At 37.4% G+C, this 18,897-nt stretch overlaps 3 protein-coding genes and 1 long non-coding RNA gene across 5 annotated transcripts in view; 3 read left to right on the forward strand and 1 right to left on the reverse strand.

The window, feature by feature from the left end:
- The first annotated feature begins 2,509 nt into the window (after positions 1-2,509).
- Positions 2,510-6,192, forward strand: LOC135740822 (uncharacterized). The gene is made up of 3 exons (XR_010529261.2): positions 2,510-2,705; positions 2,792-2,926; positions 5,277-6,192. It is a non-coding gene; the product is annotated as an uncharacterized lncRNA (long non-coding RNA).
- A 1,576-nt stretch (positions 6,193-7,768) lies between these two features.
- On the forward strand, positions 7,769-9,658 carry tomm20b (translocase of outer mitochondrial membrane 20b). Its single transcript, XM_065259251.1, has 5 exons — positions 7,769-8,022; positions 8,289-8,335; positions 8,576-8,657; positions 8,740-8,882; positions 9,052-9,658. Exons 1-5 carry the CDS (start codon positions 7,899-7,901, stop codon positions 9,094-9,096), a joined length of 441 nt encoding a protein of 146 aa, XP_065115323.1. The 5' UTR covers positions 7,769-7,898; the 3' UTR covers positions 9,097-9,658.
- A 546-nt stretch (positions 9,659-10,204) lies between these two features.
- Positions 10,205-13,401, reverse strand: rbm34 (RNA binding motif protein 34). The gene is made up of 11 exons (XM_065259250.1): positions 13,195-13,401; positions 12,588-12,741; positions 11,945-12,063; positions 11,674-11,863; positions 11,509-11,568; positions 11,393-11,436; positions 11,219-11,302; positions 11,082-11,145; positions 10,907-10,949; positions 10,703-10,821; positions 10,205-10,613 (listed from the first exon to the last, which is right to left on the reverse strand). Exons 1-11 carry the CDS (start codon positions 13,215-13,217, stop codon positions 10,263-10,265), a joined length of 1,251 nt encoding a protein of 416 aa, XP_065115322.1. The 5' UTR covers positions 13,218-13,401; the 3' UTR covers positions 10,205-10,262.
- Positions 13,402-13,733: 332 nt separating this feature from the next.
- The window catches only part of tbce (tubulin folding cofactor E), an 89,968-nt gene continuing 84,804 nt past the window's right edge, over positions 13,734-18,897 (forward strand). The window contains exons 1-17 of one of the 2 annotated variants that reach the window (XM_073811873.1): positions 13,734-13,798; positions 14,171-14,294; positions 14,418-14,502; positions 14,602-14,781; positions 14,867-14,952; positions 15,108-15,207; positions 15,466-15,568; positions 15,827-15,903; positions 16,005-16,097; positions 16,209-16,273; positions 16,353-16,417; positions 16,573-16,725; positions 16,853-17,006; positions 17,128-17,196; positions 17,282-17,341; positions 18,188-18,279; positions 18,492-18,605. In XM_073811873.1, coding sequence (XP_073667974.1) covers positions 14,195-14,294; positions 14,418-14,502; positions 14,602-14,781; positions 14,867-14,952; positions 15,108-15,207; positions 15,466-15,568; positions 15,827-15,903; positions 16,005-16,097; positions 16,209-16,273; positions 16,353-16,417; positions 16,573-16,725; positions 16,853-17,006; positions 17,128-17,196; positions 17,282-17,341; positions 18,188-18,279; positions 18,492-18,587 — 1,578 coding nt within the window. In that variant the 5' untranslated portion in view covers positions 13,734-13,798; positions 14,171-14,194 and the 3' untranslated portion in view covers positions 18,588-18,605. Of the gene's footprint in view, positions 13,799-14,170; positions 14,295-14,417; positions 14,503-14,601; positions 14,782-14,866; positions 14,953-15,107; positions 15,208-15,465; positions 15,569-15,826; positions 15,904-16,004; positions 16,098-16,208; positions 16,274-16,352; positions 16,418-16,572; positions 16,726-16,852; positions 17,007-17,127; positions 17,197-17,281; positions 17,342-18,187; positions 18,280-18,491; positions 18,769-18,897 lie in introns of those variants that run through there. The other variant, XM_065259254.1, reaches the window with a different exon arrangement.

Genomic DNA, 18,897 nt, shown 5'->3' on the forward strand with positions numbered 1-18,897 from the left:
CGTGTTTGAGTCTCATGATATGTTATTACCATGTACACAACTCTTATTATAAAACGGGCGTTCGGCCTAGTCCTTCATTCTGATTGGTTGAAATGCGTTCCAAGCTGTGATAAAATACCCCAGTAACCCCATGGTTCAGTCCACATTACATAAGTATCACTGCGCCATTGTTCTTTAACATCAAATCCATATTTCCACTATTATCCACTAGGTGGCGATCTTACCCAACTTAAACACTGACACCTTCACTCAACACTACAACACCGTGTAAGTTTTGATCGTGGATCAAAATCTCTGAATCTGATTTCTTACAAAAGTTCATCACAAAAATTTAATTATCTCAGCTTTTAGCTGAAAATTAGAGAGGTGATAAGAGGTCAAATGAAGCTAAAATGAAAAGTTTTTTTGTTTGTTTGTTTGAAAGCGGAGGGTCTGTTCTTTCATTTGATATATTTTATGTTTATTTAAAGAAGAACATTTTTCGGGTAATCATTAAAATAAAACTGGGTGGCAACATTTTTAAAAAACGCTGTTGGGGAAAAGAGTTAGGCATGCTTCCAAGCATATTTTATCAGCTCAACAGATACAATATTATGGTTAATGTATAAATTAGATGAATGTTGATTTATGAAAATACACACTACAGTCTTTAATCATATTTTCATTTTGTCTTTGCTGCGTCTGTGTTGGTTGGGAACTACGCTCTATTGCAGACTCTCTTGATTCTGAGGAACTACTTTGTTTGACGGAAGACTAATATTTGTACTAATATAATTACAACTTATTTGTGTTTCATTTCTGAAACCCTGCTATGCATATGAAGTAACCGTTTTATAAAAGCAATAAGCCCCGCGAAGCAGTGCCTAACAACGCCCCTTAGCTGTTATAAAATGCACTGGTAACCCACTGCTTCGCGGGGCTTATTGCTTTATTATTCATCTATGCCTATAAATAAATTCTACAGCACCTATAAAGCTACTCCCACACCTCCTATACTATTATTTAAGGTAAACTACATTATAAATTTAACATACCTAATGTTCTTTTTTATTATTGTAATTTAAAAATGTTCATGTAAAATGGTACATTCACTGTACTGGTCCTAAAAATATAGTCAAAAATAATCTACAATCTTATCAAATCATCAGAAGAGATTTAGTGAAAAAACATTACAGCTTTAATCTACTTTTCATTGGATGCTGGATGAGTTTTACTGTACAATTCACTACTGTAGAAATGTGATCGTGACTGACAGAGATTGCTATGACAAAAGGCCATTCATCAACAGCCAATCAAAACTCTCAAAAATGAGAAGTGCTACATTGTATTTACTGTCATAAACAGATTCACAGGAGCTTTTGCAACATTACGGAGAGAGAGAGAGAGAGAGAGAGAGAGAGAGAGAGAGGGAGAACGATTGCATCATCAGAGGCTCGTCTCTTTCTCCAGGAGACGTTTCGCCCTCAGGCATGTAAACAGGAAGCGTGAAGAGACTTATGATGAATATGGAGAGATAGACAGATAAAGAGAACAAGAGAGAGAGAGAGAGAGAGAGCAAGAGAGAGAGAGAGAGAGAGGGGGAGAGAGAGAGAGAGAGAGAGAGAGAGAGAGAGAGACTTTCATCATTTCAGTATTTCCTGAGGCTAGCTGGGGGGAAGAATCTAGAAAAGAGAGAGAGTGAAAGACAGACTTGGGCAAACACAGTTTAACTGGAGATGTTTTTCAAGCCTTTCATTCCAACCCTCCTCTGAAAACACGACCCATGGCGCTACCCAAAATATTCATGTGCCCTGAAAGAAAAACTTCAAAGTAACACTCGGACTGAAGTGGAGTGCTGATGCTCGAGTGTCTCGTGCAGATAAATAAAACACAGCTCAAGAGTTATTGTGCTCTAAATAATTCAAAGTCATCTGTTTATTTTCAGATTCAGAACAATCATAATAAATTATTAATGAAGACCGCTCGCTGCTTTAGATATCAAATTAACCCTTGGGCAGTTTTTATTTTTATGGAAACAAAATATAAATTAGAGCTCTTTTAAAGATCAAAAAGTCTTTGGCTTTTCAAACGTTTTCAACTGAACTCACATGTGTCCTCCTCTTGACTTTTAGATCTTAACATCAAAACCATCAGATCTGTCATGACAAGAAAGTCTTCAATCAAACATTTCTCATCAACTTCTGCTAAAGCAATGCATCTGTGTTCTCCTGTCCACATTTATTTGATCTCTCTGTACTCTGACCTTATGTAAGAGTAACATTTTAGTAATTTTAAGAGAAACATCTGATACCTTTATAGTCGGACATAGTAAACTATTAAAAACAACCTCACTTCACGTCTGGGTAAAGACCCAAAATGGTTGCCCGTGAGATGAGTTGTGTTTACATGTTGTAAAAACAGTGTGGTAAATCTGCCTCCATCTTCCCATGTGCATAAAGACCCCATCCAGACATTTGGTCTTTGCTCTGTCATGATTTTTAAGTAGCTCTACCCTCCCATAACTCCTCCTGTCACAAACACACACGCAGCCTGCTGCGAAGACGTGCTGAAGTGTAAATCTCACACAGCCGAGCGTTTCCTGCATCTCTCCGGGCTACGCCGCAGAGACCCCGTTACACCAAAACACACTTATTATGCGCCACGACAACAGAAAACAATGCCTCTTCCCCGGTGATGACTATTCGTGGATGTGTAATTATTGGATGGTAATATAATTTAAGGGGAGTTCAAAGGGTTTAATTGGTATGCTCGCATGCAGCTCGACGTGATCAATGTCTGTCTCTTCTCGAAGGCTTTAATCAGATCCATTGCAGGAGGAGACGGCGTGCGGAGCATCAATCCCAGGCCATCTGCAGTTGGAGAGCACTCTGCCAAATGTCTCGGGTGGATGTGCCCGGCCGAGGAACTGAAGAGAGTCTGTGAACAGGTGCAGATTAACACGCTGCCTACTGACTATAAATACAACACTGGGCCCGTTTGGTTAGCTTTAAAGCGTTTCTTCCAAAACGTTATAATAACATTTCGCATTATTCGGTAGTTCGCATTATGGAAATATCTCATAAACTTATTGAGTACAGTATTGCTGTGTATAAAACCATTCAGTCATACACTATTTGATATAAAGCGAATGACATTTGAGTGCATTACATGAAGAAAATAACAAAAATGAGTGAGCGATTTCATACACTGATGTAAACACCATGCAGTAGAGACTACCGTCACATAGATTCGTCATAAACCCATACACCTGTGTGGCTTCATGCATTGTACTGTGAAACGGTAAAGTCTATTTATTTACATTTGTCATGTTCACTATATAAAGCAGCCTTTCCACTGCACGCGACTGCGAATGACGGACAATAAACTGGAAGTCATTAATTCCCTATGGAGAGTCGCAAACGGGCTGCGTGAGGTTAAACTGAAACTTCATTACGACTTTCACTAGGGGGCGAACTCTGACAATTGTGTCCAATTGTTGTGTACAGTGGAAAGCAGCTTAAGTCGATAATAAAAAAGAAAACAACTGCTTTTCATGTTTATTTATTCTATTAACTAAAGATATTTATAATATTTAAAATAAAAAATACTGTCTATTGCGTTTATTTATTACATTTTTTTAGAAAGTAAAAAACAGCTGTCAACAAGAACCAACGCAAGTGTATAAACATAAATTTGCGTTGTATCATGGTAAACAGTAAGTTAGCGAGTATACATTGAATGTACACTTCCTTTAGGTGAAAGTATTATTAAGAACACCTGTTCAATTTCTCATTAATGCAATTATCTAATCAACCAATCACATGGCAGTTGCTTCAATGCATTTAAGGGTGTGGTCCTGGTCAAGACAATCTCCTGGACTCCAAACTGAATGTTAGAATGGGAAAGAAAGGTGATTTAAGCAATTTTGAGCATGGCATGGTTGTTGGTGCCAGATGGACCGGTCTGAGTATTTTACATTCTGCTCAGTTACTGGGATTTTCACGCACAACCATTTCTAGGGTTTACAAAGAATGGTGTGAAAAGGGAAAAACATCCAGTATGCGGCAGTCCTGTGGGTGAAAATGCCTTGTTGATGCTAGAGGTCAGAGGAGAATGGGCCGACTGATTCAAGCTGATAGAAGAGCAACTTTAACTGAAATAACCACTCGTTACAACCAAGGTATGCAGCAAAGCATTTGTGAAGCCACAACACGTACAACCTTGAGGCGGATGGGCTACAACAGCAGAAGACCCCACCGGGTACCACTCATCTCCACAACAAATAGGAAAAAGAGGCTACAATTTACACAAGCTCACCAAAATTGGACAGTTGAAGACTGGAAAAATGTTGCATGGTCTGATGAGTCTTGATTTCTGTTGAGACATTCAGATGGTAGAGTTGTGCATCATTTAAATGCCACGGCCTACCTGAGCATTGTTTCTGACCATGTCCATCCCTTTATGACCACCATGTACTCATCCTCTGATGGCTACTTCCAGCAGGATAATGCACCATGTCACAAAGCTTGAATCATTTCAAATTGGTTTCTTGAACATGACAATGAGTTCACTGTACTAAAATGGCCCCCACAGTCACCAGATCTCAACCCAATAGAGCATCTTTGGGATGTGGTGGAACGGGAGCTTCGAACCCTGGATGTGCATCCCACAAATCTCCATCAACTGCAAGATGCTATCCTATCAATATGGGCCAACATTTCTAAAGAATACTTTCAGCACCTTGTTGAATCAATGCCACGTAGAATTAAGGCAATTCTGAAGGCGAAAGGGGGTCAAACACAGTATTAGTATGGTGTTCCTAATAATCCTTTAGGTGAGTGTATACTCAAAATCAGAGTGCATTGTAGGTAAACATTTGTAAATAAATAGAGGGAATGGGTTTCAGACAGCACTACAATATAGTGCACTATATAGGGAGTGGTTTCAGACATAGCAAGTCTGACATAGCAACCACCCCACACTCTCGAGCAACAGCAAACCATTGAGGACCACTAAAATACATTAAGACTGCTTAGCAACACCATGGCAACCACCTATATCATCAGAATATATTTGGATTTGATAAAAATTTTGATTTTATTATTCAAAACATGAAAGAAATAATAAATCTTTTGCCATTTAAACTGTGTCAACGGTATGTTATAATGTTTCTTCAATGTAGCTGATAGGGATGGTGTTATTTCTATTAATGGTAATGTTAACAGCCTGACGCACCAGCTACCCCTACTGAACACATCACGTCTCACACTTTCATTTTCATTCCTGCTATCCAACAGCACAATGTCACAAACTACATGAAGCAGAAGCCACTCACAAAAACACCTTTTTTTTTCGCACTTTCTCAACCTTCACCGCTGAAAAAGCAGAAGAATTTGGGCAGAAATAGGAGCCAGGTGTGTGATGTTCAGCATCTATATGACCCAGGTCCCATGAACCATTACTGACCGTGAAAACCACCACAAGGCCGTGAGGCGTACGGTTCTTCTTCGGCACACAAACACAAGATCTCTCCTACACTTTCTCTCTGGCTTCTGCTTTAAACCCCACCCAAACCTCGCTCCGCTTGGACGCGGCCTACATTTCACCATTCCAGGTTCCACTACGTGTTATTCTCTTGAAAACACATTGGATGACATCAAGCAGCTCTGGGTTCATGGAAAATACAGCCTCTGCTGCCAAAATGGCTTTTGGTGGACGTTTCTGGGCAGAAGCTCAAACCGTGGTGTGTTTTTCCAGCAGTAATAAGGGAATTTTTCAGTTACTGTCTCGTGGCCGGGCTCCACACTGCTCTGCACCGGCCAAAGTTTTCAAAGAAAAAAACAGCTGGAGCTTTGAGTAAAAATAAGTTCTCTTCTGTCTGTAAAGAGAGACAACTTTTTATGGTTCACTAGGAGATTATTTGCATTTAAAGGACACCTAAAATTGAAAATCTTTCATAATTTATTAACTTCATGTCATTTTGACCTGTATGACTGACTTCTATTATATAAGCAGAAAACAACAAATGGATATTGGACATGAGGGTGAATCTTCACTGTGCTATTGTGCGGTCATGGGTTTGAACCCATGAAACACGCATACTGATAAGAAATGTATCCGTTGTAGTCATTTCGGATAAATGTTGGACAAAAAAATGAATAAATATTGACAGAGTTTTTCATTTTTTGATGAACTGTACTTTTCATATGAACAGGATGCTATTATAGTTGGTTTGCTGGAGAAACCAAAATCACAAAATTCAAAATTCTTTCATTTGCATATTGTTTTATATCTGAACAGTCGGATATGGGTTAGTCATGATTGTACAGTGAGTAATATGAAGGTTAGTAAATAATAAAGATGGAAAGTTTATTTCTGAGTGAACTGTTTCTTTAAATGAAAGACTGGAAACAAATCTCAAACCTCTAGTGCGTGGCAGAGATGACAAAGCTGAAAATAATCGTGTTGGAGAGACACCACTGATTCAGGGATCGACTATAAACACACTCACTCAGCATTTACTGTGAGCACCACGAGTTATAATGGATCTCTCAGGAAAACCCTAAAGATCACACGTGTGTACAATAAATAACTCAACTCAGTGCTACAATGTGTCCCCTTTATAGACGGTTTCAGCAGTAACAACATAAACAAACAGCTTTCGTGGAACAAACATAACTTCCGGTAAACTCCGCTAAGAATCAATCAACATCCTTTTACAGTAGTTTATTTCTGATAACAAGAAAAAAAAAACAAGTAAATTACCTTAGATAAGATCGTATCGAAAACGACACTGAGCTAACGTTACTGTGTACTAAATGTGTACTATACAATCTTAACTTCAGATCGGCTGCCAAACCTCCCTTCACATAGCGCTGATCCATGATCGCGGTCTCCCCTTGTCTTTAGAAAACCAAAACATTTGTTATTTTCGACAAGGTATTTGTTTCACAGTTCAGTTTAGCCACTAGTCAGACCATTAAACAAACAGAGACCGGAAGTTAAGTTCTGTCCAGACGCGTAATGAAACCGTCTATAAAACCCTGACTAACTAGAATTACAGTCTGTGTAATAACAAAAGAGTTAACCTCAGGTTATTTTGTGTAATGTATCAACTGAACTGTAAATAAATTTGCATAAAACCTCTTTTAAATCTTTACTTACTTGACTCATTGCATCACGTATGGTGATCGTAGGATTGTCTCTGCTCGATATACACACACCAGGTGGACTCGACTGAATTCACCTGGACAGAAAAAACAGAGCAATATTTTATTAGTGTGTGTGTATTGGTGGTTTTAATGGCTTATCTGGTGTTTAGAAGCAGATAATCTTACACGTTAAAATCGTATAACTTGTTACGTGACATACGATATGCTTGTATTAAGACTGTCAAATCCAACACAAGCATCAGACTATTACATCATATACATTTTTAAATTACTAATATTAAATATTACAAATATTATTTCTAAACTTAAATATCATAAATAAAGTTAATACCTAGGTCTTTACAACCCAATGTTTGCTGTCAACTACGCTTGAGTATGATAATAACTGAATGCGTTTGTGCTTCTTCTGTGAAACCTTACCGCCATCTGCTGTTTAGATAAAAACAAACAAAAATAAATTGTCTGCTTAGTAAATGCTTCCTTTAAAAAAAAATAATTAATAAAAAAGAGATATAATATTCTTACCTGGTTGCGTACCGTATCAGTGATTTAGTCAGGTTCAGTTCATAATGCTTAACTTTTGATCAGGCGAAAGTGACGGGCAGCTCATCTGTCACCGCTTGTGACGTCACAGAGGTCCTTCCTAGTGTGTGTTTGAGGGTCATGCAGTTATTCTAATCTCTATATCTCACTGTATTTATTAATATCGTGTTATTTCTCTCTTGTCCTGTTGTTTTATATTTCGTCATGATGGGCGGAAGGAGTAGCGCGATTGCGGCGGGTGTCGGCGCGGCGCTGTTTGTCGGTTATTGTATTTATTTCGATAAGAAAAGACGGAGCGACCCAAACTACAAGAACAAACTGAGAGAACGTGAGAATACATCTGTCTGTCTGTCTGTCTGTTAAATAATTTAATGTACAGATCTAAATATGCAGGATTTTTCCAGCAGTCTCTTTGATTTGTGTGTTGTGTAGTGGTTAAAGCTCGGGGCTGGTAACTGATTGGTTGTAGGTTTTAACCATCACCATTGTGTTCATCATCAATAAACGTCACTGACTGCACGTGCACTTGACCAGATATGAACGAGCTGACAGGTTTAATGTCTGTGATCATATTAAATGTGTTGTGTCTCACAGGAAGGAGAAAACAGAAAGCTGCTCAGGAGAAAGCTGGATTGTCAAGGGTAATTTCACAAACCAAAATCTTCAATCTTACATTAATAACAAATATTTAATAGTGCTTCATTAGGATGATGTAATGAGTTGTGGTCCGTTTTTGATCAAATCTGTAACTTTTTATGGTTTGTCTCCACACGTTTGCTGTGATGAGTAATGATACTATCTGTGACTGTAGATTGCAATGTTTTTAAGTTTTATAATAAGCATTATTCTAACAAAAGAAAACACTTTGTGTGTTTGTGTAGTTACCAGATCTTAAAGATGCTGAAGCAGTTCAGAAGTTTTTCCTCGAGGAGATTCAACTCGGTGAAGAGCTGCTTGCACAGGGTGAGATCTCTAATCTGTCTCTCACAAACTCATTTCATACTCGCACAACAGTGTTAACCCTCATGTTGTCTTTGTCTCTCAGGAGATTATGAGAAAGGTGTGGATCATCTGACGAATGCGATCGCTGTGTGCGGTCAGCCTCAGCAGCTCCTGCAGGTCCTGCAACAAACTCTTCCTCCTCCAGTCTTCCAGATGCTTCTCACCAAACTGCCCACCATCAGTCAGGTACTGACCTCACTTCAATTCATGTGTGTCTGAAAACTGTGGATTTTCTGCTTTTGTATGATGATCCATTCAGATGATCTATGTTATCCATATGAATAAATGTGCTTTATTTTTTATGTCTTGTTTTTTATTCCATTATGCTAAAGTTTTTCTCTTTCCTCTCGTGCAGCGTATCGTCAGCGCTCAGAGTGTCAGCGATGATGACATTGAGTAGAAGTACAGCGCCGCTCCATGACATCACTTCCTGTCTGCTTAAATTCTACAGTCAATCATTCTGTCCTGCCCCTTTTCATACATTTTTGAAACACTGAATGCAAAGATAGTTTTTAAAGAGCAAAATGTGTTAGAAATGTTGTTGAATGAGCCTCTAACAGTAGATGATGGATTTGTCCTGTAAAAGGTGACGTGTGGCTCGATGTATATGAATGAAAGAAAACAAGCATGACTTGCAAACGTATATATTTTCATTGTTATTTGTTTTACTAACACAAAGTATTACATTTGAGTTTAAAAAAATATCATGAAATATGCAACAAAAATATGTTAAGAGGCACTCGACCTCAGACACCGCTGACAGAGATTTGACAGTCGAGAGAGAGAGCGGCTGATTTCATTTATCCGTGTTATTGTATTTATGTTATTTTTAATGACTGTATAACATCTGTGGTATTGTGAGATATGTGGCACATTTAAAAGTGCTCGGGCTGTTTCATGAAGGGGAGAGTTTCTTTTTTTTTTTTACTTAAAATTAAAAACAGATAAATGTATTAAGTCAATGAGTGTTATAATTATTTGAGCCAAAATCAACATTATGGTATTCTTCCAACATTTCATTATGAAAATGAATAAATGAGCTCACTCAAAATATGACACAAAAAAGCATCAGCAGCTACGACAGAACTATGACTGACTTTCCTCCATTAAACGCAAGAGATACAGTGATGCAGATTCAGTCCCAACTGTAAAACTAAAAGTAGTCCAGCGTAACTTTTGTAAAATCTTGTGAAGGCACACGGCAGTTTCGTTTGAAGAACAGAATCTTCTTACGACCTTTTGTCCTTGAGTTGTTGTGGTTAATAAAGAATAATCATGTTTGACATTAAACACAGATCTAAAGTCTGAATATCTCTGAAAGATATCTTTGAATGAAAGATTCAACAGCACTAGTAAAGTTAGTGAATAATAATGTTAAGACTATCAGTGGTTATTAGGAATTTATTTTGGCTAATCACTCTTATGACCGTACAAGATCCCATTGAGAATAAAAGTTAACAGAAATTAAAAAAGGGATTCTGGATGTTGAAGACAAAAACATCAGCATGTTCATTCACAGACCCTTTTATTGATGGTTTTGTGATAATATAAAACATATAAACCACTTTAAATGTGAGCAGCATTTTTCTTCTTTTTTAATTTAAATTTCTTTTTCTGTCCTTTGCCCTTTTTGGCAGCAGGATCTGCCATCTCTCCTTTGAAAGAAGCATTCGTTTGATTCTTCATGAAGTTTCTTCCTCCCTTATAATCGTTCCTCTTCTGTCTCTGCTCTTGAAATCCACCTGCTTTCGGTCCGTTTCCTCTTTTGTCACTTCCTGGAGCAGGTTTTCCTCCTGAAAATCGTCCTGGATCAGCTTTCTTTACTTTATCCTTTTTTACCGATCGTTTTACTCGGATCTTTCGATCTAGCAATCTGGAGCCGTCCAGTTTCAATGCCAACATCACAGAATCTGAATTCTGCAGGAGAAACATTTCACTCAGTATCAGATTGGTTATTAAGGAGACCGTATTGATGACACCAGTGAAATTAATCAGTAAGCTTGTACCTCAAACAGGATGTAGCCGAACCCTTTTCCCATCCCAGAATCTTTATCTCGCACCAAACGCACAGCTTCCACCATACCACAATCCCCAAAGTGCTGGCGTAAAGGCAGCTCTGTTATATCTGTGATCAAATCCATAATTTAAAAACTTTGAGAAACTGCAGAAAAACAGAAGAATTATGAAGCTAGAGATATTCAGTTCCTCACCGTATGGTAAATTGCCCACAAAAATCGACCGTTTATGATCATGCTGTCAAGAAAATGAACAAAATGTTGGTGATTTGCATCTACAGAAGAAACTGGCAATAGATAATTGTTAAATCACACAAACAATTGTTAAACAGCCATATACTAGCTTCCTGAAATTGTTTTTGTCACTCACTGATGAATGTTGAGAAACACGGTCGACTCGAATATGAAAACCCTCCTTAATTTCCTGCCCATTCCTGTGAAAGTTTATAAAAGTTTATTAAAAAAAACTCTCACATAATCTGATCACATGTTGATTCTTATATTCACCATCTGAGGGCGCCGGCCACCGCCTCTTCCTCTTTGAAGACGACGTAAGCATTGACATTCTGTTTTTTAGGATGAACTTTCCTCCTAGAAACAGACACAAACAAAGAAAAGGATTTTAAATGAATTTATTTAAAATAAGTATTTTATTAGCAGTAATTTCTACTCGATACTCACTGGATGGCCGCCACTCTGCGAGTCATGGTGGGATCCTCCCGAATCTGTAAAACAAGCTCTGTTATTTCAGTGATTCGACAAGAGGAATTTAAAATCATTAAAAACTGAACACAAACCACTGAACGGAAGCGAACTGATTCGATTGCTCCCGCCTCTCTGAACAAGGACATAAGATCCTGAAAATCAGAATGGAAATGAAACACGCTAGATTTTAGTGTTTAAAGATAAGAAAGGACATAGATTTTAATGAATGCACACAGTGTGTATCGTATGTGACTGACCTTCTTTGAACAGTTGGGAGGCAGATTCCCCACAAACAAAGTCCTTTTCATTTTGATTCGCTCTTCTGCGTGATTCTTAATCGGCTTTTTGCGTTTAATCGGTTGTCCTGTTTCCTCTGTGGTTTCATGTTTGCGTTTTGGTTTCTTGATTTTTTGTCCCTCATCATCTGCGTTTTGTAAAGATGATTCTCTATAGATTTACACACACAAGTGTGTGTTAAGAGACAGATCTGATCAATCATACTTTAGTAATCTAACTGAGGTTACTCACCTGTCCTGTAGCTTCTTTTCTGCCGCTGATATTGGTTTTGTAATCTTCTTCTGTTTTAGATTCTGATCATCAGATTTGACAGCGGTATCGGTTGATGAGGTTGTGGCTTTAGTTTCCAACTGATGAGAAAAAACACAGACGATCAGAAACAAAAACAGCTTTGATAAAGTCTGTGGGATGCTCTCAAGTTTTTACATATTAAAGTTTATTAATGCTTAAACATTATCCATTGGTTTCACAGACATGGCTAAATATCTGTCCTATAGACTAAAACACATGTTTGAGCTATTTCAACTGTAAATAAGATCTTAAAATATGCCAGTGTCATTTGACTCCGGACACACACCAGTAACATCTTTTTTGAGGCATGTTTGTAAAAATGCTTAAACATTTAATTTAATTTAGGCCAAGTCCTGGCTTTAGCAAAGCCTTGTCTGTGAAACCAGGCCTATGTGTCTCTCTTACCCCAGAGTTTTATTTTACCTACATGACCATAAACACAAACTTTGTTTGTTGTTATAAACTGAGGGTTAAAAAGATTTTTGTGCTTGTCACATATGCTCTACATACAGTTTGACTTACATGTGACTGGAAATTGTAATTATTATTCAGACAGTATTGTAAAAGATAGTTTGACACGTACTTTGGGTGCAGGAACGAAGACTAGCGCACTGGCCGATGATGATGTGGAGAATAAAGATGATAAAGCTCCAGTTTGGGGTTTTTCTGGAAAGAGACTTCCAGACACCTGACCCACTGTATAATCCTCAGCCTGCCCAACATCTCTGCTCTTCTTACTGCAATAAGACATTAAAGTTCATCATTTACACCAACATACTGACCTGACAAAGATCATGGTACCATGCTATGTTTACTGTTATGGTCTAACTCAAAGCATCATTGCATTAACCTCAATAGACCATAATACAGCCATAGTTGTCAATGTAAGTGTTTTGTAATATAGTAGTTTATACAACAAAGACCCTTTATCTGCTAAGTTTCTGTATAGTTTTTAAAAAAATCATTTGAAACTGATCAGTCAATTCAAATGTTTTAACTTAAAAGGAATAATGCATGCTGTTTCAAAAAACTATTTCAATCTATTAGCGGTGTTATCATCATAATTTCGATATAAATTTCTAGATATTGTAATTTTAGGTTACATAAATATACACTTTCTTAATGTCTTGTAAAATTTTAATCAGTTTAAAGGCGATTCAAGGCTGCTTAATTCCAAATAAAACACAAACCTCTTTACAGACTGTTTCTGCATGACGTCACTGTCGTTCACTCACTTCTTTGTTTTTGTGTTTCACTCCGTCAGCATGTCTGTGTAATATATTATTAATATCCTGAAAATGTATCAGATGTTTTATATATTTAATACTGATGCGAGTTTGTGAACTGTGTTTTTCTCAAACACGTTGAGCGCACACATACACGCGTGTGCAGCAGGATTTTTCTTCCTCCTGGAAACCACAAACACTACGTACACGTTCCCAGCTTCCGTTAAAATTACCTCTGATCTGTGCATCACCATGATTAAATATACTTTAATTACACTAGTCAACATTTGAAGTGGATCAAAACCTTTCCTAAAAGTTGTCTTAAAACCAATACCCAGTACCCGTTCTTGTCTTAGGACAAGTTTGATGAATGTTTTTGATCCACTTCAAATGTTGACTACTATATTATACAAAACTAAGATACTGACATATCAATATCGGTCCGATATTATTTCATCTTTATTATTATAACACGAACACACTGTCTGTCACCCAGTGTTTCTGTCGGTGCGCATTACGCACTGGACCTTAAAAACATATGATGACTTCCGGTTTGATATAACTGCAGGTAAGAATGGTGTAGAACTGTTTTTATTCTTTCATTCTTTCATAATCATAAATATTATTCATCATTGAATGTTTTTTATTCTTGTGCGTATGTAGTTTAAAGCACACACGCAGTCGCTAAGATCATTGATGTCACTATCGTTGATGTTTTCTGTGTGTCTCTTATAATATAGAAGAAGAAACATCAGCATTATCGCACCATGATTTAATGAGAATAATGTTATTCTGCTGATTTAATACTTGTTTAGTTTTCAACTCGTATTGCTATGTTATGTTACATTTTCGTTTTATGAACCCAGATATTTAATTAGGTGTATGGGTTTTTTATTGTCTGATCACATATTTGTGTGTTTTCTCTATGAATTGAGTGTAGTGATTGACAGATCTATCATCTATCATGAATGAGGAGATGTCAGAGGACCCTGTGGGCAGACGTGTGTGTTGTGATGGTGAAAGAGGAACTGTGCGTTACGTAGGAACAGTTCCTCCAACTGCAGGTACATTTCATTCATTATAGCATCATCACAGATCTATTATCTATCAATATTATAAAGCAATGTAAAGTAAAGCTTGGCCTATAAAAACAGCTCTCCTAATGGACTCTGTGTTTATAATGGCAGGTTTATGGTTAGGAGTGGAGTGGGATAATCCAGACAGAGGAAAACATGATGGAAGCCACGATGGAGTCCGATACTTTACCTGCAGGTGCTCATGGGAAGATCAGACACAAAACAGTTTAATATTTATATCTATCCACAGAGTTACTTTGGTTTTAATGATGCTTTTTAATGTCTTTTTCATCAGACACCCAACAGGAGGCTCATTTGTGCGACCTAAAAAGGCCGATTTTGGGATTGATTTTTTGACGGCTTTGAAACAGCGTTACGAGGTGGAAGTACAGGAGGTTTTTGGAGGAGAAGAGGTGAAGATCTCCACTAAAACTGTGATGATGGTTGGATTTGAGGACGTGAAACAGAAACAGAGGTGGAGATTTTACACTTTCAAATAGGTTTAGTCATTGGAAGTAGTAGATTTTTGTGGTTACTCTGTGTTTATTGTGTTGTAACAGCTTGGAAAATCTGACAGAAGTCGGTCTCAGGAGGTGTAAGGTGTCCAGTTCAGGCCCTGCGAATGAGATCAGAAACACCACTCCACGTATCCTTAAATGAAAGCAACTGTCATGTTCTAACATTGCTTCTAAATCATTCACGTTTTCGCACAAGCGGTCCGATGGGTTCTAGGCTCTAGATCAGTCATGTTCTCATTCAAGTGGTCTGATGGGTTCTAGGCTCTTTGACATTCTCTCTCAGTTGCTGAATCTCTGGATCTTTCTGGGAATCTGCTGAGCTCATGGGAGGTGTTGGCTGCTATTACAGAACAGTTGGACTTTTTGCAGGTTCTGCAGCTCAGGTCAGTCTGCATCTGGTCACTAGAGCATCAAATCAGATCACTCATGTCATAGATCTCAGCTCCTACATGTTAATTACAGATTGTATTTTGACAACTTCAAAACTTTTGCATGGCTGTAAATTAAATATCATTTATGTTTTGATTGGCTGTGATTTTTATTCAGTGTGGTTGGGCTAAAAAATAGAAATAACATTGGACACTTGCCATGTATATCTTGATATAAATCATTATTAATCTCTGACCTCTCTTATTCTGCAGTCATAACAGGTTAAGCATTCCCAGTAACCCCACAAGTTTAAGCCCCGCCTTTTCCTGTCTAAGAGTGCTGTCACTCAACAGCTGTGCACTCACCTGGTCTGAGGTAAGCCAATGAATATATGCATACATTTATAAACACACCAGACCTTGAAACAAGTATGTCACAAGGTGAAAAACAAGGTGTCCAGATGGTGCATTATTACACATTTTGAACAAATATTGCCTACAACCCTTGGGAGGTTAGGTTTGGTTGGTGGTTTTTCTTTAATTTGGTATTTTAAAAAATATTTAATGACTTTACAAGTTAAGTAAAAAATGAAATATTGTATTTACTGACCTCTGACCCTGCTCTCATTGGTAGGTTCTGTATTGCGCCCCCATGTGGCAGCAGTTAGAGGAGCTTTATCTGGCTGATAATGACATTACAGAATTACTCCGGTATGTTGGGACAATTGTATCATTTTCAGTAATTGAAAAAATGTCAGAGAGAAATATTCATTTATACATTTTATGTGAAAATCTATTCTTGCTTTGTCTAGACCAGTTGATGTTTTACAAACTTTAAAAGTTCTGGATTTGAGCAAAAATCTGATCCTTCAGGAGACACTATTAGAAATCTCACATTTAACTAGGTAAGTCGCTGACTGTTTGGTCTTTACAACCCATCTGTCTGTCATATAAATCAAACCACATTCATCCAAATAATAATCAGATATTTGAAGGTGATCTGTTGTTTTTTTCAGGCTGGAGAAACTGAATCTGTCTTGTACGGGTCTGTCTGTGATTCACTTCAGCGATACACCTTCAGGTAATGCAGTGGTTAAAATGACTACAAACTAAAAATAATTTATCTATAAGAATTAAAACAACAGTTTCTTATCGTAAAGGCAACAAGACATCATCGTTTCCTGCATTAAAGACCCTTTTACTAGATGACAACAATATTTCTGAGGTAAGTAATAAACACAGGAGAGAGGGAATTTATTCACAATATATCACACTCACAGGTGCTTTTATAAAGAGTTAATATAGCACACAACATCTGGTGAACATGTGATTCACCTCACAACTGTTATTGTGCTTGTGTTTGTGTGTGTATATATTCAGTGGACTGTAGTTAATGAACTGGAGAAACTTCAGTCTCTGGTCCAGCTGTCATGTAGGAGGAATCCAGTGATACAGAAAGAGAAGAATGCAGAAACTGCTCGACAGATCTTCATCGCTCGTCTGAGTCAGCTGGACTTGCTCAACATGCATCAGGTGTGTTTGTTCTGATTATCTTACATGTAGTGATAAATCTAACTGATTTAGTTTTACAGTTTACTGATGAATTTTGCTCAGTGGTGTGTTTAATTAATATTTGTTTGAATGGGTTTGTGATTGTCAGATTCACGCAGATGAACGGAAAGGTGCAGAGATTGATTTCTGTAAGATGTTTGGATCTGCATGGCTCAAGTCTGGAGGTCACAGGGACCCTGAGAAAAACCACCCGAGTGCAGAATTTATGACACAACATCCTCGATATCTTCAACTCATTCAGAGTGAGTAAATGTGATGATCTACATCTGTGTATGTACTGGACATCATTACCGTGTGTGTATCTGCATTGGACACAGCATCACATCTTTGATGGTTGGTTGGTTTGTTTGTTTGTTTGTTTAGAGTACGGTGCTCCAGATGAAGGCGAGCTGAAGGAACAGAAGCCGTTTGCATTAAAGAATCAGTTATTGAGTATGAATCTTTTTTTCACCGCACACCAGAGCGACTAAATACAAACACACAGAAATATAACTAAATGTGCTTCATTTCCTTTCAGCCTTAACGTTCGTTTGTCCTGAAGACGCAGACAAGAAACCCATTGAGAAGAAGGTTCCAGGTTAAACAAACATCACATGTAATTAGGGTTGCAAAATTCTGGGAATTTTTAAGGCTGAAAACTTTCCATGGGAATTAATGGGAATAAACTGGGAATTTGAACTGGGAATTAAAAAAAAAATCGCAGTTGCCTATAACAGGGAACTTAAATGAAGTTTAAAAAAAATCTCGCAGCATAAATTTGTTAAAGATTTAATGAAATTTCAGTTGAATTTCTACCCTGTACATTCCTCCATAACATGCACAAATCATTTCTTGAATTCTGCGCCCAAAATAATGTCAAAATGTCCATCTTTGCATGTATTCACATAAATTACGTACATTTGATTTAAAGCGTCCTTGTGCTGTGTGTAAGCTACATTATACAGTGACTGAGAAAACATTTAGGTGAGATCATAAAAAAAACACACAGAAGTTTGGACACATTACTCTTTTTAATGCTTTTTTAAAAAAGTCTCTTATGCCCATCAAGCCTGCATTTGATTAAAAATCCTTCAGAAATCACTCGTATTTAAATTATTTCTGAAGGATTTTTGATCAAATAAATCCACGGCTTGTATCAGGATTCCTCAAAATTTGTATCACCTTGCATGCATGTCTGCTTACGACCAAACTAAATGTTTATTTATGTTTGTATATGATAGAGTTTATATAAATCTCCCTACATTTTCAAATAATTCACATTAATTCCCGTTAAGTTTCCAATTTGCAATATTTCCCAAATCCCTCAGATTAAGTTCCCATGGAAAGTTTCCGGATATTTACCAGAAATTTCAGGCCCTTTGCAACCCTACATGTAAATCACACGAGGGTTGTTCATCAGTCTGAGATGTTTCTTTTCTTTCAGATTCAATGATTATTCAGAAGGTGAAAGGTTTGTTGCATCGACTGCTGAAGTTACCTGGAGTTGAGTTCAGACTCACTTACACCTGCTCAAAGGTACCGAGCACTCTTAAATACTGTTTTTCACAAACTTACATTTTGTTGCATTCATGCAAAGTTAGTTACAGTGCTTTTAAGTTATATACACTTGTATGCATATATGTGTTCCCCGGGAATCAAACCCACAGGCTTTGTGCTGCTCATGTTATCCTTTACCAACTAAACACAAACTTTATTGGCAAGGTAATCATACAGTATTATTATTTAAGATGGCCGGCAGAGAGATCGAGATCGACAATGATCTAAAGCCTCTGCAGTTTTACTCTGTGGAAGATGGTGATCGGATTTTGGTGCGCTGGTCCTGATGAAGACATCTGAACATCACACATCATCTCCTGACATCATCACACCTGACATCTTACAAAAACTAACACAATAATGTATTTATATGTCTCTATAGGATCATCCCCTGTATATAATAAATAACAACATTATGTGACGTATCTACAAGTTTACAATCACTTACATTAAACAACAGTGAATTTACCAGTGGATTTATTTTTCTGATGGATGAATGAATGAATGTTGAGTGTTTGTGTGTCAGATTCATAGCAATGGACTGAAGGAAACACACAATCTTAACCTGTTTGTTAAATATACTGATAAGTCAAACTA

This window comes from Paramisgurnus dabryanus, chromosome 14, assembly GCF_030506205.2.
Source record: "Paramisgurnus dabryanus chromosome 14, PD_genome_1.1, whole genome shotgun sequence".
In the NCBI taxonomy this organism is placed as follows: domain Eukaryota; kingdom Metazoa; phylum Chordata; class Actinopteri; order Cypriniformes; family Cobitidae; genus Paramisgurnus; species Paramisgurnus dabryanus.